Raw genomic sequence first — 13,898 nt, 5'->3', positions numbered from 1 at the left:
CGAGTAGTAATTTTAATTTAAGGTTATGTCGCCCGCATTTTTTGTCATGATTGTAACGATGTGTAACGAAATGTGTTACGTTACAGTCATGACATATTGTTAGGCTTAGAACACATAGGTCTATTAAAAAATTGCGCGAAGCGCTGAACGGATTTTGATGTGCAAGATATCATTGGATTGGTCTTTATCTATAGTTTTCCATTACCTTAATATGTTTTACCTGATTGTACAAAAAAAAGAATAAAATAAAATAATTAATAAAAAAAATAAAAAACTGACACTGCAAATTCATAACACGCAGTCGGAGGCTATATAAGATGTATAGAATGGGTAGAGGCCAGTAATATTTTGTAGCCGTGTAGCCTCCGACTGCGTGTTATGAATTTGCAGTGTCAGTCGGGTTTTTTTTAATTTTTTTTATTAATTATTTTTTCAAATGAGAAAATCAAATTACAGATTGCGTTGACGAATGCCGAAAGGCAAAAAAATATCGAGAGAAGTTACAAGTTCAAAATCCCGAGAAATATAAAGAACTACAAACGAAAAATGCAGAAAGGAATAAAAAGCGGAAAAAATATCAATTTTTTTCAATACAATTTTAATTTATGCATCTTTTTGTTTTAATTCATTATTTTATGATATGAATTGGTTTTACCTACCTATATCTCCATTTTTTCCTGTCGTGTGAGTGTAAGACACCGTGTCGACGTTAAATTTTTAATGCTAGGAAGAAAAGATAACTGATATATGTACTAAGCTTTATAATGGTCATGTAAGTAACATTCAGTCATGTATGTAACGTGTGTTATGATGTCATGAATGTAACGGTACAATTTTTCGCGGTTATACCCATCTACCTACATATTACTACGTTACCTTATCCCGTTTGAAATTGAATGTCATTGAAAACATTACAGGCCTATTCTTAACTAATTAGTAACTTTATTCTTAGAAAAAAACGACTAAAGCACAATTCTAGCAATGCATAATTATATATTCTTATTAATATAAATTTAATTCAAACAGTTAAATAGAACATAGTAGGTATGTATAGCACTAAGGTACCTACGGTAAGACGTAGCGCTTGTAATTGTCTATGTACATACAATAAATTAATAGTACCTAATAATAAATTTACCTATAGGTATATAAAATAGTAGGAAAGTCAAAACTCTACCTTGAACATTTTTTTAAAGTTGGAATTGATCTACAATCGATATTGAAGCCAAAAATTTTTTTTTGAACCTTTTTAGTTTGCCTGTATGTATGTCCTGGCTAAACTGAAAAAGTACTGCATGGATTTATTTTAAATTTGTACTGACCTGAGAAAGGACATAGGATAGGTTTCATCACGGAAATTCCAAGGGAACAGGAACTGTAGGGGTTATACTTTGACTATGCGTGCGAAGTCACTTTCGGACAGATAGTCAGACAGCGATATCTCAGTAATTGGGTCCAGATTTACCAGGTACCTACAGATGTCGGATCCCCTTAAAAATGATTTGCTTATAATAATAATATATTGTCCCTTAATTAAACCCGGTCGCACACTTTCAGTTTTTTAAGCTGAATACACCAAACAGAACAGTAATTAAAGATTGATTTAAAAAAATTAGATCTATAATTATATCAAAGTATTATGGTGCTTTTCCACCAGAGATGTGCGAGGATGCATAACGAGGGATGTGTTTCACAATCCAATCACATCGCTTCATTTAGTGATTGAAGCGATACTATATTGGTTATTTACAAACTCACTTCCCTTGCTACGCATCCCCGCACATCTCTGGTGGAAAAGCACCCTACTTATGTTATTATTTAAAAGATAAAATAATGAAACTCAGGTTCCCTCAATTCCTTCTCAATTTCATTGCTTCTACGTTGCTTCTACGCGTAAACATGTTACAAGGATCTTTTGGCACTTCGATGAGACTGGCGGACAGGCGCGGGGGTGAAATAAAATTTGCCCATGCAAAAAATCTCCAATATTTCAGGGAATTAAGCTCATCTTCTAAGTATCTGCCATCAAAATATTATAGATAGCAAGATGACGGTATTCGCTCCGTATATCGCTAATTGCAAAAAAAACTGTTTAGCGCAGTGAGTAGCAATTATGAGTGATTTATAATGTACAAGGTGTGTACATGCATGATGTCATGGCAGTAGACAGCATGTAGCACAGGCATGTAGTCGTATGTAGTATCTGTGGACTGTGGTAGACAGTTGACGTCAAGGTTGACGTACAAGTGAATAGTCAAATGTCAATAGTGATTAGTGCAATTTGGCGATTGTAAATATAGAATTGAATTAGTTTTAATAAATCATCGAATAATAATAGATAATATGTGTAGTAAAATTTAGAGATGATTTTAAGTTGAATATTCTAGTATAGGTACTGATATATATAAAAGAATGGCTAAATCATCTGACATGTCGGAAATTCTTGATAAAAATCTGGAAGATATTGAAATCCAAGAAGTATTGAAAAATGGCACTGATCTTAGAGAGTATGCCCTGCAAATCGATAAAAGTATAAAGGAAGCCGAAAAGGCATCTGTAAGTGATTATTTAAAAGAAAGTGAAAATATTATTTCTTTGCATAATCAAATCGAAGAATGCGATGGAATCCTGGAAAGAATGGAGAATATGCTTCTTGTTTTTCAGGTAAGAGATGGGAAAAATATATTTTGAATGAGTTTGAAAATGTTTCTTGGTCCTTTTTTCTTAGCTATATTCTTAACATTACTTAACTAATACGAGACTTTTCAGAACGATTTAGGAAGCATCAGCAATGAAATTATAAGTTTACAGAAACGATCTGTAAACATGTCCATACAACTTTCTAACAGACAAGCGTTAAAAGGACCACTTTCAACATTCATAGAAGATATTGCTGTCTCTGAAACCCTCATATTGTGAGAAGAAGTTTTTCCATGTTGTATTATACACTTACATTAATTATTATAAAAACATCCATTAATTTCTTTTATTTTTTTCAGTGGTATCAATAATGTACCTGTTACTGATAAAGAATTCATGGTGCAACTGGCAATTTTAAACCAAAAATTAAATTTTGTTAAGGACCAGGATTTCAAAGAAACAAAGGCTTGTCATGATGTAAAAGATGTACTAGAGAAGTTGAAAATTAAGGCTTTATCCAAAATAAGAACATATATACTTGAACAGATTTATAAATTTCGAAAACCGATGGCTAATTATCAAATTCCCCAAAATGCAATGTTAAAATATAAATTTTTCTTTGAATTTGTATTGGCCAATGAACGGAATGTTGCACAAGAAATATGCAATGAGTATATTGATACACTGAGCAAAGTCTATTATTCATATTTCAAATCATATGCATCAAGACTGGACAAATTAAAGTATGAAGAAGTTCCTACCAAGGATGATCTTATGGCAATTGAAGATGGATCAAAGGGAGGATTCTTCCAAAAATCTAATTTGAAAAATAAAAGTACTATTTTTACAATTGGTAACCGAGGAGATGTTTTAGCACAACAACTTGAAGCTCCTATTATTGTACCACATGTTCAACAAAAAACTAAAGTAATAAACAGAGATTATAGAATAGTTGGTAAAATATAATATTAGAAATTAGAATCGTAATGTAATGTCGTATTTTGGTTCCAGTATTCGTATGAAGCATTGTTCCGTAGTCTTCAATATGCCCTTGTGGACAACAGTTGCAGAGAATATTTGTTCACAACTGAATTCTTTCATGTTAAAGGCAGTCATGCCCAAGAATTGTTCGATAGAATACTCGGCAAAACACTGTCCTTATTAGTGGTGGGTAGAAATATTAAAAAAAAAATTGCCTTTAATTTCCTTTCACATTGACAATATTTTCGAATTTTTCAGAAAAATGTTGAGAACTATGTTTTAGAATGCTATGACTGCTTGGCTTTATTCCTTTGTATTCAATTAATAAACAGATACAGATGGATGTGCCACAAAAGAGCAGTAGCAGCTTTAGACAGGTAATTTTTCTAATTAATTAATGTTATTAAAAATATAATAGGATATATCCAATGTGAAGCGGATAGTTTGATTATTTATTATTGGAACTGTATAAACAATTTATGAAAATCAGAGTTGATCAATAACCATTACCTAATGACTATTTGTCTTTTTTTCAGTTATTGGGATTCTTTATTAGGCAGTTTTTGGCCAAGACTTGAATATGTACTGAAGTTAAATATCCAAAGTGTACATGACTGTGACCCAGCCAAGCTAGCTAACAAGGAGCTGGGCCCTCATTATGTATGTATGATGTTCTTAAAACTGATTTCCAAATCAAACTCTTAAGTATTAACATTGACTTTTCTTTATAGATAACTAGAAGATACGCCGAATTTTCAGCCGCAATGCTGAGTCTAAGTGAACAATTCCCCTCACAAGAGCTCAGCAATCTACTTCTTGTACTACAAGATGAAGTTCATTGCTTTCTTCTAAAGATGGCTGCTGAGTTTCCTCAAAGAATCCAACAATTGATATTTTTGATCAACAACTATGATATGGTATTAAGTATTTTAATGGAAAGGACAAGAGATAACACTAAGGAGGCAGAGAGTTTTCGAGAACAACTGCAGGCGAGAAGTTCGGAATATGTTGAAGAAATTTTAAGCCCTCACTTTGGTGGTATGATGCAATTTGTTAAAGAAGGGGAACTGCTACTGGAGAGCGATAAGAAAAATGAGTTAGCCAATTTAGAAAAGAAATCTCTAACTTTAGTTGCATCTTTCTCATCTAACTGGAAACAAAGTCTAGAGGAAATACACCGAGAAGTTCTAGTTTCATTTCCTAATTTGGTTACTGGCTCTGGTTTACTGCAGATGGCGTTGACAAACTTTGTCCAATATTATCATAAATTCAATAAGCTTTTGACCCCTAATGCTCGAACGCAACTAGTAAATATTCACGTTATTATGGTAGAAATAAAAAAATATAAGACAAACTTTTAATAATCTCAAATAAAATGTTATAATTTTTAAGTTGTTTGTATTATATTTTATAAAAACGAAGAAAACTATGTCAAAAGAGAAAAAGAACCTGATGAATGTTGAAAACTTTATTTGCGTAATCAATAACGTATTATGTATATACAAAAATCACAGAGTGTGGAGACCATTTACAAAACGCACATTTCAAATAGTCACTTATGTAAATACTAATCACTGCTTCCGAAGATGTTACCCAACAACAAAATTATGTTGGAGCAAGAAAAGTATAAAAAATTATTTTCTCAGCTTAGAGAATTCCTATAACTTCTTGATCTTTAATAATAATTATACACCACGCAATAAATTTACAATAGAAGCCAATGCCACCATTATTTCCAATAACAAACACACAAATCACAGTTTAAAACGTAATATTTTACACATGAAAATAAAATTTTCGACGTCTGAAATATCTATTTAAAAAATTACTTTAAAATTAAAGACAAACACTTATCCATCATCTTATTGTAACGACTAGTTTGTGCAAGCTCCACTCGCTTGATACGACCATAAACAAAACACATCAAACTTTTAAACTAATTAAATTACAAGTAACTACCATTTATTTTTACAGTTTCTTTTAAACTCGAGCATAGCACACTAATGCTAGGCGTCCATTAGAGACGGATCGGGGCGGGTCGCATCGCAACGGGCCGTCTCTAATGGACGCGCTGTTTGCTCCTGCGTCCACCTGTACGGGGCGCGGCGGACCGCCTAGGCGGATTGTATCTAACAGACGCTCGCCGCTCACATCCGCCTGCCTGCGTCCACTAGACGGGTCGGGGCGGGCCGGGCCGCAGCGCACCGCCGGCAGAAATCCGCGTGCGAAGCGATATCCGCCAATGCGTTGCGGCCCGCCGCGACCCGATCCGATCCGTCGTTAATGGACGATGTTTCATACAAAACATAGGCCGGCGTATTTTTGCGTTGCGATGCGGCCCGGCCCGATCCGCCTAGTGGACGCCTAGCATTACAGACATACAATTTTATACAAACATTTAAAATTATATTTACAAAATCCAAAATTGGATTAAATTAAATGATTCATGATGACAGTGGTTTCAATTATTTGTCAAGCCCTGTATTTATGGTTAGCATGTATTGCTGGCAACATTTCAGTTTCAGAGATGTTAATGCATTTTAAAAAGTTCTCGCCTGGGATACTTCAACATTTAAAGATTCCAGCAACATTGTTGATCAACTATTGCTTAACAAATGTTTACCATAAATACGAGGCTTTACTTAAATTTTTAACATGAAGATATTCAATATATCAAACTTACATACTACAATGTGATAACTGATACTTAATTACCATAAAGTATATATCTTAAGATTAACTCAACAGTAAATTAGTAGTACAGTTAGTGGTAAATATTTTCGAAGATTTTAAGGCCTTTTACGATAAAGTACCTGTATAAATCCCAAAAATGCCACAATAAAGCATAGCATAGCATAAAGCAGATAGTCGTAATCTCAAAGAAAACCAATAATGTTAGTTTAACATCGGAAACATATTAACTGAATAATGCTAATTTTAAAATTAACTTACAGTTAAAATTAGCTGTATATTATATATATACATACTACAAATGGATATTAAGAATTATTATTAAATTACTTTGCATGTTATTTACCATTAACTGTATAAGTTATTCAGTTGTGAAACCATTTCATGATTGAATTACTTTTATATTTATAAGATATATTATTGAGGATTTTCAATGAAAACCAATTTGTTTCTCTGAAAATACAAAGTTTTTATTTTAATAGTTTCACAATTTTAAAATACAAGCAGTTTGTTACTACAACAACTATTCTCACCTGAAAATACAAAGAAACGACATTTAAAGTCCACATATAATAATAAATCCCCAATTATATCCCTTGCACATTGTTGCACACCAACACACAATACTTTAATCCTCTCTCGCCATTTTGTCTTACCGCTACGTCAATCCGAAAATCATATGAACGCGCGAAGCGCGGCAAATTTGAATATGGATGAAATGTTATTTCATTACATCTCCCCCCCCAAAAGTGAAAATTCTAAATAATATATCTATATCCTAAACGTAATCTTCATATTATTCTGCTGTTACTGGTTGTAATTTAGTTATGTGAAATAGTGTTGATTCTGTTTTTCTATTTCCGGTGTCAATCCTATAGATGGAGTTTGATATTTTCTCCAAAATCTTGAAAGGGCCTATTAATAGTTCGTCTAATTTTTTTCTATTTAATCTGTTTCCATTCTCCACATATACATCGCTCCCTATTTGTAATTCTAGCGGTTTTCTATTTCTGTCAAATATTTTCTTGTTGTAATTGTGGGATTTTATTGTATTCTCTAATGCTAATCTTCTATCTGCAATCCACTTGTCTTCCTTTTGTATTGTTTTAATTTCGTTTGGTAGAATAGTGACATTTGTACCATCAAGTAAGTATTTTGGTGCAAATCCTGTAACTGAGTGTTCCGTTTCATTATATTTCTGTATACATTCTCTTGCTACTGTTGTCCATGTTTTCTTGTTATTTTTCTCATTTATTCTGCATCTTATTTTATTGACTATTGTTTGATTTAATCTTTCGTTCAAGCCATTCGAGAATGGTGTATTGACTGCTGTAAATATTAATGTAATGTTGTTTTCCTGTAAATATTGTTTAAATTCTCTGGAGTTGATGCCCGGGTATTGATCTGTTAGAATTATTCCAATCTCATCTGTCTCGAGTACTTTCTTTGTTAGTTTAATAAAGTCACTTGCATTCTGTGTTTTAGAAGTTACAATAAATGCATACCTGGTGTAGTGGTCTACTAAAAGGTGTAAATATTTTTTTGTTGACCTAGATCCTCCAAAGCCACCGATAGTATCTATTGACATTATCTCAAACGGTTTTGTTGCTGGTCCCAGTTGTGACATTAGTCCAAATTTTCCTTGACATCTCGATTTATTTCTTATACATATTTCACATGTTTTACAAATATTTAATATATTTTTTGTTAGATTTTTAGCTGTATATACAGGGCTTATCTTTTTCTGCAATTGTCTGATACCAATATGGCATAAATCTTCATGCACCTTTTTAATAAGTTCTTTACTGAATTCTTCTGAGAGGATAATCTTTTCATCTTTCTTTATTTTTTTGTAGTATATTTCATTTTTGTGTATAAGATTTTGTTTATTTTCTATTATTATTGCATTTTTCTCTTGATCTTCAATTACATCTTTTATCTGTATTAAATTAACTATTTTCAATAGGTCCTCTTTGTTATCTTCTGATTCTAATACTGGGTTTCGACTCAAACAGTCAGCTTCAACATTTTCTTTGCCGGGTATATATTTTATTGTAAAATCATACTGAGATAGGTAATATGTAAGGTCTCCCAATTCTTCATCCGTCCTGCATTTAATATTCATATTCTCTAGAGGTTTGTGGTCAGAATAAATAGTGAATTGTTTTCCAATGAGCCAGTGTTGCCAATACTTAACCGCTTCTTTCATTGCAAGGCATTCCAAATATATAGCTTTTTTTCGTTTTTGAGGTTCATTCAGTTTCTTTGAGAAATATGCCACCGGTTTGTCTTTGCCGTCTAGTTGTGTCTGTTTTAATATTGCCCCAATACCCTCTAAAGATGCATCTGTAAAAATTTTTATCGGTAAGTCATTATCAAATATTTCCAACACAGGTTGAGAGCTTAAATAATTTTTTATTTGATTAAATGATTCTTCACACTTCTTTGACCACACAAATTTTTCATTTTTTCTTAATAAATTATGTAATGGGTCTAAAATAATTGCGCTTCTTGGTATGTATTCGTGGTAGAAGTTGATTTTACCCAAAAATTGTCTAATGTTCTTTTGTGTCTTAGGGGTTGGAAAATGTTTTATTGAGATCAGATTGTCTTTAAGTGGTCTTACCGAATTGTGCTGAATTACATGTCCTAGGTACTTTACCGAGTCTGAAGCGAAGGTACACTTCTGCAACTTCAATCTAAAGCCTTCTTTTATTATTGCCTCTAATACATCTCTTATGTGTCTCAAATGTTCTTCAAAGTTGGACGAGTATATCAAAATATCGTCAATGAAGTTAACTGCATATCCTGTAAGATTGTGTTTTCTTAGAATATTGCTTAAAATTCTCTGGAAAATTGCTGGTGATGTTTTCAAGCCAAAAGGGAGGCAGGTCCACTGGTAGTGGCCCTCCTGTGTGACAAATCCTGTTTTACTTCTATCTTCCACCCTTAGTGGTATTGCCCAAAATGCTGAATTTATGTCCAGTGTAGTAAAATATTTACAATTTCTAGTTTTAATAATTAAATCATCTATTAATGGGAAAGGTTGAGCTTGCGGTACAACAATTTTGTTCAACTCTCTGAAATCTATGCATAAACGGGATTTTTTATTGTCACCTTTTTTAAATGCCATTGTCACTGGAGCAGCGAAAGGACTGTAAGATTCTTCTATTAAATTATTCTTTAGTAACATGGATATTTGCTTTTCAATTTCTAATTTATCTTCTATTGTACATCTATATGGTCTTTTACTACAGTATTTATTGACTAATAAGTCTATGTGAGCTTCATAATTTCTAACTGATCCTATATCATACTTGTCTTTAGCAAAAATTGTTTTAAATTCCTTTATAATTTTCTCTATCTCAATTTTCTTTTCAGTATCTAAGTGTTCAATCATACTTATAAATTCCTCTGTTTCTATATGTTCATTGAAGTTTATTGCAAAAGTCTTTTTATATTTTTTTTTATTTTCGTTCTCTTTAGGTATTCTGTCTTTTTTATTTACTATTTTCTTTTGTTCTATCTGCAAGTTCTCATTTTGAGTTAGTCTGAATTTCTGTATCATATCCAATCCGATTATAAAATCATCAAAATCTTCATTTTCTACAACATATACATCCACTTCTTCTTCCAAATCAAATATTTTTATTTTAATTGTTATCAAGCCATCTGTTTTCTTCACACCATTAACCGTTTTCATATATGCAACATTAACATTATCTTTATCTTCTTTTACTTTTATCAGTCTTGAATTTATCAAAGAGATCTGTGAGCCTGAATCATAAATTCCACTTACTTCTATTTTATTTTCTAACAAAAGCTTGATTTTGATTAATGGTGTACTTACTCGTTTTTTTTATTAGTATTCATATCTACTTCAATAATTGAATTATTGTTCACAGTTCTGGCTTTGGTACCCCTTTCAGATTCATTTTTATTTTTCTTGAACCAACACAACTCTTCTGGATGGTATCTTATTCCTTTGTCTAAAGATTCACAGGTCTTACACGGCTTCTTCTCATTAATTTTATTTCTATGAAGAAAAGTAGCACTTCTTACCATAGGTGAGTTTTTCTTGTACATCATACCTTCATATTTTCTTATCTCGTTGAACAAATCAGTAGTGTTGTTGAGTTCATCCCTGTTTAATTTATTTAAGATAAACCCGGGTAAGCCTGTTGCAATAAGATCTATTATTGTTTTGGAGTCTACTGATTTGTTTATGTCTAGTATGAGTCGTTCTTTTTTTATTGCATAATCAATTAATAATCCTTCTTTATACTTGAACGCAAAAGCATATGTGACCATGTCCCATCCTTGGTTTTTAAATGTTTCCAAAAACTTGTTTTTCCATTCCTTCCATTCAGAAGTTACTGTTAGTTTGATGGCCATCGAGCTATACCAATCCAAACAAGATTTTTCTAAAAACAATCTCAATATTTCAATTTTTGTTTCATCTTTTGTAATATTGAAGCGGTCACACTCTTTTTCAAAATTCTCTATCCATTGCAATGCATTACAATTCTTACTTGTGAATTTTTCAATAATAAATTTCTCCGAGACATGTTTTAGGTTATGTTGATTTTCTTTCTTCGTGGTAGTTTCAATTAATTTTTCTAATATATTTTGTAAATTACTATCTTTGTCTTTTGGTTGTATGATGCTAATTTCTTCCAAGTATTGATCCAAAAATTGCATATTACCTTCCTCATCTGTATATGTTTTCTTTTGGTCTTCATCTAATTTTATCCAAATTTTTCGGCTTTGATGCCTCTTCTTTATGCTGTTTTTTATTTTCGAGAATGTATTCATTTTAACAATATATGTATGGTGAATGACCGGTTTCAGATCATCAGGTAAGACATAGCATTTTCCTTCTTCTGTAGTAATTGAGGTTATGGCTAACACATTGGATTTGCCATCATTTGAAGCTATCATCGTAAACTCAAATTGCAATCGGTCCATCTTCTTTTAGTTAACGAAAATGTCGTTTTATAAGATATATTATTGAGGATTTTCAATGAAAACCAATTTGTTTCTCTGAAAATACAAAGTTTTTATTTTAATAGTTTCACAATTTTAAAATACAAGCAGTTTGTTACTACAACAACTATTCTCACCTGAAAATACAAAGAAACGACATTTAAAGTCCACATATAATAATAAATGTGTCCCTTCGTCCAGCATACTCACCACAACTCACCATGGAATCCTGATATTTCATGAATGTCAAAAAACTGTTCTGAAATAGTGCTAAATAGTGCCCAAAGGAAAAAAATAGTGCTCTTGTACTTGCGAAGTTAAAGCCATAGTTCGATGAGTATGCTGGACGAAGGTTTCGCCCAGCATACTCACCTCCGTCCGGAGAATCTGTATACGCTTCAAACATAATTCATACTTCAAAAAATAGTTCCCAAATAGTGCCAAACGGTGCCCAAAAAGAAAAAACAGTGCTCGAATAACTTCGGAGTTATAGGCTTCGTTCAGTGAGTATGCTGGGCGTAGGTTCTACGCCCAGCATACTCACCTCAGTGCGCGAATATCGAATGAGCTATAGGTATAATTTACGTCTCAAAAAATTGTACTTGAAATAGTGCCCAATATCAGTCCAATTTTTGCTTGACTTTTGACTTAGAAAACCATTAAATTTTAATGTAAACTTCTACATACTAACGTAAAATGGGGTACAGTCGTCGACACATGTTTTTGGACAAAAATATTAAACTTTCTAATTGTAGACTTCATGTTATTGGAAATAATTATGGTATTTTCTCACATGTCAAAAACTTTCGATTAAATGCATTATTATATATTTTATAAATAATAATAAATGAATGAAACTTTAAGCGTAAATGAAGTCTATTACTTCATTGCATTGTGTGTTTGTCTGAATAAAAACAGTCATTTGCAGCCAATAAATTAATATCTTGAAAAATTGTAAAAAGGAAATTATACAGTTTCTTTTTGTATATATGTTGCAGGCAAAACTTATAACCAGTCAAAACTAGTACTGTGACATAGTTATACAAATTTTTAAAACTCTTTCCAATAGTTTCATCAATGAAAGGTTTAGCAATAAAAAACATTTTTAATTACTTACGTTATTTATTACTATTTAAAGGGCCAAAGTAATCAGAATTCTAGTTAACTAGTTCACAGCTTTTGTTAACATTCATAATATAATCAATGTAAATAGAAAAAAAATTGTAGTTTTAATATTGTATATTATATACATATAAAAAAATGTTTAGCGTCGCGGGCGCCGCGCGTCGTAAGCCCCATACCTATTGACCGTACGTGCATCCATTACTGCCACACTATATTGAACTTTATCACATGAGGAATACAGGTCAATTCCGTAAACGTTGTGGTACCGTCCTTGATCCGGAAAATGATTATTTTGAATAATTTTGTCAGTTGTAATGTAAGCATTAATAACAGCAACTTTATTTTTCATGCATGATTTACTTCATTTGATATCTTAATCCTTCAAGCGCCGTGATCTAGACAAATATATAAAATCATTGTTCCTAGCTACCGGGGTCCCATGCGACGCGCGAAGGCTTAATCATATTATTATAAAGTATTATTAAAATAATGTGTAATTAATAATATTGCGATTCTAAAGTAAATACTCCCTTACATAGACAATATAACAAAACAAATAATTTACACAAGACAAAAATTGTTAGAAAGAAAGTTAATAATATTGTATTCGACTGTACTCAATGTAATGTATGTAGAAGTTTACAATCAAATTTAATGGTTTTCTAGGTCAAAAGTCAAGCAAAAATTGGACTGATATTGGGTACTATTTCAAGCACAATTTTTTGAGACGTAAATTGTTCCTATAGCTCGTTCGATATTCGCGCACTGAGGTGAGTATGCTGGGCGTAGAACCTACGCCCAGCATACTCACTGAACGAAGCCTGTAACTCCGAAGTTATTCGAGCACTGTTTTTTCTTTTTGGGCACCGTTTGGCACTATTTGGGAACTATTTTTTGAAGTATGAATTATGTTTGAAGCGTATACAGATTCTCCGGACGGAGGTGAGTATGCTGGGCGAAACCTTCGTCCAGCATACTCATCGAACTATGGCTATAACTTCGCAAGTACAAGAGCACTATTTTTTTCCTTTGGGCACTATTTAGCACTATTTCAGAACAGTTTTTTGACATTCATGAAATATCAGGATTCCATGGTAAGTTGTGGTGAGTATGCTGGACGAAGGGACACTAATAAATCCCCAATTATATCCCTTGCACATTGTTGCACACCAACACACAATACTTTAATCCTCTCTCGCCATTTTGTCTTACCGCTACGTCAATCCGAAAATCATATGAACGCGCGAAGCGCGGCAAATTTGAATATGGATGAAATGTTATTTCATTACATATTTACCAACTTCTAAATTGTTACAATTAATACTTAAACACACATGTATGTAGTTGTCAATATATACAGTAATACTTTTTCTAGAAGAGTTATGCATTTAAACTCATTTGCAGCCTGACTGACGAAACTTACTTTATGCATTTAAACTCATTTGCAGCCTGACTGACGAACGTACTTGCTTACT

The 13,898-nt window shown here is 32.3% G+C and overlaps 2 protein-coding genes across 2 annotated transcripts; one reads left to right on the top strand and one right to left on the bottom strand.

The window, feature by feature from the left end:
• Positions 1-2,245: 2,245 nt before the first annotated feature.
• Positions 2,246-5,012, top strand: Vps52 (vacuolar protein sorting 52). Its single transcript, XM_090112921.1, has 7 exons — positions 2,246-2,664; positions 2,770-2,915; positions 3,000-3,567; positions 3,652-3,807; positions 3,880-3,998; positions 4,158-4,281; positions 4,353-5,012. The coding sequence occupies exons 1-7, from the start codon at positions 2,413-2,415 to the stop codon at positions 4,980-4,982; spliced, it is 1,995 nt and encodes a 664-aa protein (XP_089969047.1). The 5' UTR covers positions 2,246-2,412; the 3' UTR covers positions 4,983-5,012.
• A 5,143-nt stretch (positions 5,013-10,155) lies between these two features.
• Positions 10,156-11,483, bottom strand: LOC149910356 (uncharacterized). The gene is made up of 2 exons (XM_090112935.1): positions 11,436-11,483; positions 10,156-11,355 (listed from the first exon to the last, which is right to left on the bottom strand). The coding sequence occupies exon 2, from the start codon at positions 11,278-11,280 to the stop codon at positions 10,159-10,161; it is 1,122 nt and encodes a 373-aa protein (XP_089969061.1). The 5' UTR covers positions 11,281-11,355; positions 11,436-11,483; the 3' UTR covers positions 10,156-10,158.
• Positions 11,484-13,898: the final 2,415 nt, after the last annotated feature.

The sequence above is a fragment of the Colias eurytheme genome, chromosome 2, assembly GCF_061535395.1.
Source record: "Colias eurytheme isolate Ceu_HAF_F1 chromosome 2, ilColEury1 Martin Lab GWU primary, whole genome shotgun sequence".
Taxonomy (NCBI): Eukaryota; Metazoa; Arthropoda; class Insecta; order Lepidoptera; family Pieridae; genus Colias; species Colias eurytheme.
The sequence above is the reverse complement of the archived record's forward strand: the minus strand, read 5'-3'. Positions and strand labels throughout refer to the sequence as shown.